The 6,478-nt window shown below is 34.1% G+C and overlaps 1 protein-coding gene across 1 annotated transcript; it reads right to left on the reverse strand.

The window, feature by feature from the left end:
* Window positions 1-1,360: 1,360 nt before the first annotated feature.
* On the reverse strand, window positions 1,361-5,868 carry LOC118054752 (probable choline kinase 2). Its single transcript, XM_035066450.2, has 8 exons — window positions 5,455-5,868; window positions 4,349-4,763; window positions 3,810-3,931; window positions 3,486-3,678; window positions 2,665-2,782; window positions 2,523-2,570; window positions 1,841-1,941; window positions 1,361-1,616 (listed from the first exon to the last, which is right to left on the reverse strand). Exons 2-8 carry the CDS (start codon window positions 4,700-4,702, stop codon window positions 1,473-1,475), a joined length of 1,080 nt encoding a protein of 359 aa, XP_034922341.1. The 5' UTR covers window positions 4,703-4,763; window positions 5,455-5,868; the 3' UTR covers window positions 1,361-1,472.
* Window positions 5,869-6,478: the final 610 nt, after the last annotated feature.

Genomic DNA, 6,478 nt, shown 5'->3' on the forward strand with positions numbered 1-6,478 from the left:
GTCTGACACCATAGTATCACTTAATACTCACCATGGAGAGGATCACGGAGAATTGGAAATCAAATGAACTTTCGAATAGCAAATCTCAGCACTGATGTCCTAGAAATTCAACCTGCTATCCAAAGTTCAATCAAACAATCTGAAATTCCTTGAGATTCATATCTAGAGCTTCGATGCTTTCATAAATGATCTAAAATATTAAAAAATAATATAAATTATATTAAAAAATTTACACAAACCGACATTATTCTATATTTAATTTTTTATTAATTAAAATAAAAGTTGTGAGACTTGAATTCATGACTTCTCCGATCAATAAGATTTTAATATCATATCATATTATATTAAATAACCATTTAAATTTAAATTCAAAAACTTCAATTATAAGATGAAACTCTAAAATATTATTTATATTATTTAAAAAAAAAATTCAATGACATGTTTAAGGAAATGAACATAAGTCTTGATGTGTCGTTATCAATCGTCCCCCAAAGCGGGACATGAGACATGGAAAAACAAGCCAACGCATTCTACCAGGCTCTCAAGTGAATGAAAGACTGCCCTCTCATTTTAACGGCCATCTTACATAATCATAATAAAGGGTGTAGGCCCACTTCCCCAAATGACCTCACGGTGGAAGCAAGCAGGATTTAAACCCAGGAGACGCACCGGTCGAGTCCTCGGTTTTCATGAAAAGACGACTCCATCCAGAAACAAAGCCCACAGGCAAGAGGTTATTGTCATCTAACTAAAAAATTGCTGCAATACTCGGAGCTAATTCGTACAGCAAACCTAGTTTTCCTTGAGCAAGCACTAGATAATTATTGAATAATAAAAAAAAGCAATAGGAAAACATACCACCTCCAAGACTACTCCACCCTTTTCAACTTTCCACAACTTACAACTAGATGTATCAAAATAAGTCGAAAGACATTTGCCTTATCAACTGTCACCTTCACAGTTTTGCACGCTTAACCAAAATTTACTTCTGGAATCTTTACTAGTTTATGCCATGAGCATTCACTCGTACCTTTGGTTTTCTCGGTACTGACATCTTCATTCATTATTAAGATGTAAAACAGTCAACCAAAACTGTTCCAGCCTAGTGAAAGGACCATATCCAGAATACGGTGGTCTAAAAATGTCGGTGATCCCTTGGAAAATAATTAATCTATTGGGAAAAAAAGGAGTTTAAATTCCATCAGTTTTAAAATCACTTAAAATCCTATGGAAAGTTCTAGTTAAGGGCAATATAGCTATGTATTGCCAACTGATTTGCTCATTTTATATTGATGTTAACCCATCTTTGTGCAGAAAAAGACAGCTAAAATATCAAATAAATATTGTTTTGAAGAAATACTGAGCAAAGATGAAAATATTTTAAGAGGATACACCAAAAGCATAACAAAGCCTACAGTTGTCAGTTTGTGTACACAACTATATGTATGTGATACTATAAGAGAGAGTAACATTTAGACAGGATAATTACCATCAGCCAAAACTACATCAGGGGTGGTTCCCAAAGAACCCAATAAAGCAGGCTTCCTTAACCAGTACTGTTCGAACCTCTGCCTTGCATATTCCATGTAGTCAAAGTCAATTTCATTGACATGTTCCTGAAAAATCAAGACAGTTTCAGAGATCAACTCAGTGGTGAAGATACAGAATGCACGGATACAATTCCTAGAACTTCTGAATGACATGCACTCTATGTAGCCATGAGGCCTGCAGTTAAAACCAAAATTAATTTCTGTCCATGTTTCAAGCCATCGGACATATTTGAAGTAGTTGTCAGAATGTTTTAAGTTCCGATTTAAAAATTAAGGATAGGAAGGAATACCGATATTATCCCCCATAATCCCCAAAAAAGATGGCTTGCAAGCTTATACTTCTCAACATTTTCGAGTAGGTGCTCCACTTCATTGTCGCTAGGTTGACCACCTGCATCAAAAACCAATGGTTTGACAAAGCAGTTATCATAAAAAGAATTTTTAATTTGAGGTTTTTAGATGAGTTGACATGCAATGCTCAGTCATGACTGCTTGATTTTATACAAATGAATCCAGTTTTGTCATCCAATATGAATGAGAGATTAAGAATTCAATAAATCACTAATAAATTACTATAAGGAGATGAAAATTTCATGATATACGGCATGCAATTCAATTTGGGTTCTCATTAATGAAGATTGCCAAGCAAGAGCAGGTTCCGGAAGTTAAGTATATTTGCTGTTCTAAATTAGTTTAGAATTGCAGGATAGACTTAGTGGCCAATGCAACTTGGTTATTAGACACCAGAGCAACTTGGTTATTCTAAATGATGGTCAACAACTTTTCTCCTTTCAGACAACCGTAGTTTCAAGAGAAATATCATACTCGGTTCTTGGAAAGTTATCAAAAATTTAACAAAAAAAGAAGGTTCTTCTACAACTATTGACATTCACAGCAACTAATCTGTTTGTATCTCATATGACATCCCTGAAGTTAAAAAGGCTAAGGGTAATTGAGGTAAAAGATTAATACCTGATGAACTCAGATATACACGGAGAAATCTTTGACGCTCATCCAAACCTAATATCAGGCTCAGAGATCAAGTAGATGCCTTGAGAATAAATGAATATGAAAGCAAAGAAACATTAAGGAAATCACTGTAGTGGTCACGCACCAGGGTATTTACTATAGTCCAAAATATGGGGCGTATCTGTATGGTAGTCAGCAGTCATCTCACAGAAGTGGTTTGCTATATCAAAGGCGATAGGGTTGTAACTTGCATACTCATAGTCCTGGGAAACAGAACAGGCGTAAATCAACAACAAATAACTAATTCTGCATCAAGTAAAAGAAAAACATGGAAGAATCTATTCAAATCACATAATAGAAGGAAAGGAAATTTCTATATTATCCAAATGTGCTAGTATTATCTAAATCTGCATGACTAGAAAAACGAAAAAGGGAGGATAACATCTCAGTATGCCAACAGTTACATACAACCATTGATGGTCTTGCACAGCAGAGAGCAAGTTAAGCCCAAGTCAAACCCACATCTGAAAAAAGGGAAAAAGGAGTGCAAGGCTTCATATTTCGCACTATCTTAATCAAGTAGAGCAAATAATAAATGGTCTTAAACATATTATGACTACAAAGTCTTAATCTGCCCAAAAGTTAGAGGGACAAGGATAATCTAAGCATATAGGCCGTTTGAGATCACTTTAAATTCATTTGACTATGCATTGACAAGATAAAGTTTGCAAGCATTAAAAATGCAAGTCACAGTTTAGCACGCAGGAAGCAAACAGAGAAAGCATCAAGTACAGCCAAAAGGTCAAAGATAGGAAGAATACACATCAAAACCAGAAATCTAGAGAAAAAAGAAAAAGTAAGAATGCCCAAAACATGTTATTGGATTTTATATAGAATACAGCATAGAATGCCAACAGGTAAATTATTCATAAAACGCTTTTACTGTCAAATAAAAAGAGAACTTACAATTATAGTTATCACTCTTGTCTCTTCATCAATCATGATGTTGCCATATTGTAAATCATTGTGGCAAAACCCTATAGACCAATCTCCTGATAGTTCCTTTTCCAACAAAGAAATCTCCTCCTCGATAGAATCCAAGCGAAACGGTTTAGCTTCTTCTGGAGTACACAAACGCTTTGCTGTTTTAAGCCAGTTTCTGAAGAAGCAACAAAGAAATTAATTAACAGCAGCTATGCTAAAAGCAAAGAATATAGAGAAAGGGTGACATGTGCAACCTTCATTTTCCTTTATAAAGAAAAAGGAATGAGAAAAGAAAAGAAAGCACACCGCAATCTATCCCACAGGGAGATATTCTTTGGACCTGGCATCTCAAGACCATGAAACTCCTTCATTTTAGCTGCTATGAGAGCAGACATATCAGGATTACGCAGATCAGAGGCCGATAGTGTCTGAAACTCGTATTTGAAAATGAAAGAAATGTTTGGTTCAGGAAGGGGAAAGTTGTAATTGAACATATTAACTTCTGATATAAGGAAATTACAAAGGAAATTCAAACTATTTTTTTATCAACCAACACATTGTACTTCTGTTTATCCCAGGAAAAGATACACAATTTCAATAGTTAATTTAACCAGTCGGTATCTGAGCAGTTGAAACTAACAAATCCCATTTTCCAAATGTTTGGGATGTTAAAAGTACATATTGGAGCTGTATAAGCTATCCAAAAAAAAAATGTTGTGTTATATTCCTTTAAGACTGATCATTTAAATACCTCAACTACCATTCTCTTAAATCAAGAGAACTCTTCAAGACAATTTGCATTTCAATATTCATAGTAATACAGGAAAAGGTGAACATCAAAGTACCCGTGCATGGATGAACTCTTCAATCCGTCCATTTGAGAATCGCCCTAGTAAACGAGGTCCCTGCCCTTGCTTTGAAATGAACTCAAACGTATGAATCTCATTTTCTCGATCAAAGAACACCTCCACACCTTCACCGTAGATCCTAACTAAAACCTTATGTGACACATTCTCTGTCTTCGTTGGCCACTTTATTTGGAAAACCTCATTGGTCATTGCACCCTTTAAAGGGATCACCTGCAATGAACTTGCATCAGCCACATCTTCCCACTTGGAGGCCAATGATTTCAAAATCTCCTTCGCCTCTCCTGGTATCCGATATTCTTTATTGTCCACAGGCTTTTCTACGGCACCCATTACAACAAATCCACCAAAAAGTTCCACCCAACAAACCAAATTTCTTAGTATAAAACCGAATCTGAAAGCAGCAGAGAAACCAAATTAACTTCCCTTTTTAAGATACATTTTCATCAAATCAAATCAACCCATGCAGACATATGATGTATAGAACATTATTGACAGAAAAAAAACAAAAAAGGACAAGCATTCCAACCAGACTTCCGTTCACACAAGCAATCGCTGACGCACGGAATTCAAGAAAACTTGTTCAAGAATTTAAGAAACAAAAAAATGAAAGGCTGGTAATAATTTATTACCAACAATCAAAATTGGATGATCCTAATAACACATGCATGATCAGATCGAATCAAACCAAACCAAACATCTAACCAATTAATTGATTATTTTAAATAATGAATCTAATAAACAATTAAACAAAATTAACTTTAGTTGCCTGGGCTCAACAGATTGTTCTCTTTAATCTCATCTTTAACAAAGATGAGTGTTTCAATCAATCTGCAAAATCATTAATCATTAATCAATTGATTAACTTAATCCTCTTTTCAGTGATTTAATCATTGCCACGGCATATTATAATTAAAAATAACACAATGCGCGATCAAATCGAATCAGATCAAATCTAACAAAACAGCAAGCAAATTAATTAATTAATTATGTTAAGTAAATGAATCTAACAAACAATTAAACAAACACAAGCGTCATGATTGCTTAGCAAAAAGAAAAATGAAATCAATTAAAACAAAATTCACCTTTTAATCGATTATTTTCTTTTCTTATCGTTTTCTTTCTTCTTAATGCTTGCGAACGTGAGAACCGGAGAGAAAGGAAAGTAAAGAGGCTTGTGCTCCAGCTACCTCAGCAGGGATAACCGGAGGTAAGGAGGTAGAAAGTGCCTTGTACTCTAATATTTCAGTTACGAATCAGCACCGTGCGGTTGAGCAAAATTGCGGGAGAATCAGAGAATGAGCGTGAGGGAGTATGGCTAGAATTTAAGCCGTTGGATTATGCCGAGTCCCGGGGAGTTTGAGAAGGTCGCGGACAAAAGAATCCTTGGATCACTAGTTCAGAGGGAGCTGACGTGTGAGGTTTTAGAGAAAATGAGAGTAATGATGAATTGATGAGAGACGACAGCACATCGCAGCAGCATTTTTTGAAAAAAGGAAGATTCTGAGGTTCATCCGGGTATTTTCGTATATTAATATCATTTTGACAAATAATATTCGCTATAATTGTTTTTGGTTAAATAGCATTTACATTTCAAAAAAAATTGTTAAATATACTGACATAAATTACAACTTAGAGGAAGGAAAGAAAGAAAGAAATCCAAAAGCTGAAATTTTAATTACAATATTAAAAAGATTCCAACGAGGTAAGTTTAATCACACTAATAAAAGCCACCAATAATAATTAAGATAAATAATAAATTGTTCAAACATAAATAAACAATTACAATAAAAATAATAATAAGTATGGAAATATACCGGAACTTTAATGATGACAATATCGATATCTTTTAAAAAAATTTAACGAAATGAATCTAATAATACCATGAAATATCATAAAATGATGACTGAAGTGGATCATGTGTATCGTGTCAAAAACAAGTGAGCAATTACTGTAAATGAAGAAAAATAAAACAAAAGAAAAACAAAAAGATTTTAGAGATAAACCAAAACTCCGACTACAACACTTTCAAAAAAATCTTTATGAGATGAATTCAACGATATTAAAAAAGTAATCTAGTGATATTAAAAAATGTTACGAAAGATAATT

The sequence above is a fragment of the Populus alba genome, chromosome 3 (assembly GCF_005239225.2).
Source record: "Populus alba chromosome 3, ASM523922v2, whole genome shotgun sequence".
Classification (NCBI taxonomy): domain Eukaryota; kingdom Viridiplantae; phylum Streptophyta; class Magnoliopsida; order Malpighiales; family Salicaceae; genus Populus; species Populus alba.

Coding starts and splice junctions, on each gene's coding strand:
- LOC118054752 (XM_035066450.2), bottom strand. CDS start 4,702: ATGGGTGCCGTAGAAAAGCCTGTGGACAATAAAGAATATCGGATACCA. Junction 2,783..3,485: donor CAAGAGTGATAACTATAATT/GTAAGTTCTCTT, acceptor TCTGTTTCCCAG/GACTATGAGTATGCAAGTTA. Junction 1,617..1,840: donor GATTATGGGGGATAATATCG/GTATTCCTTCCT, acceptor TTGATTTTTCAG/GAACATGTCAATGAAATTGA.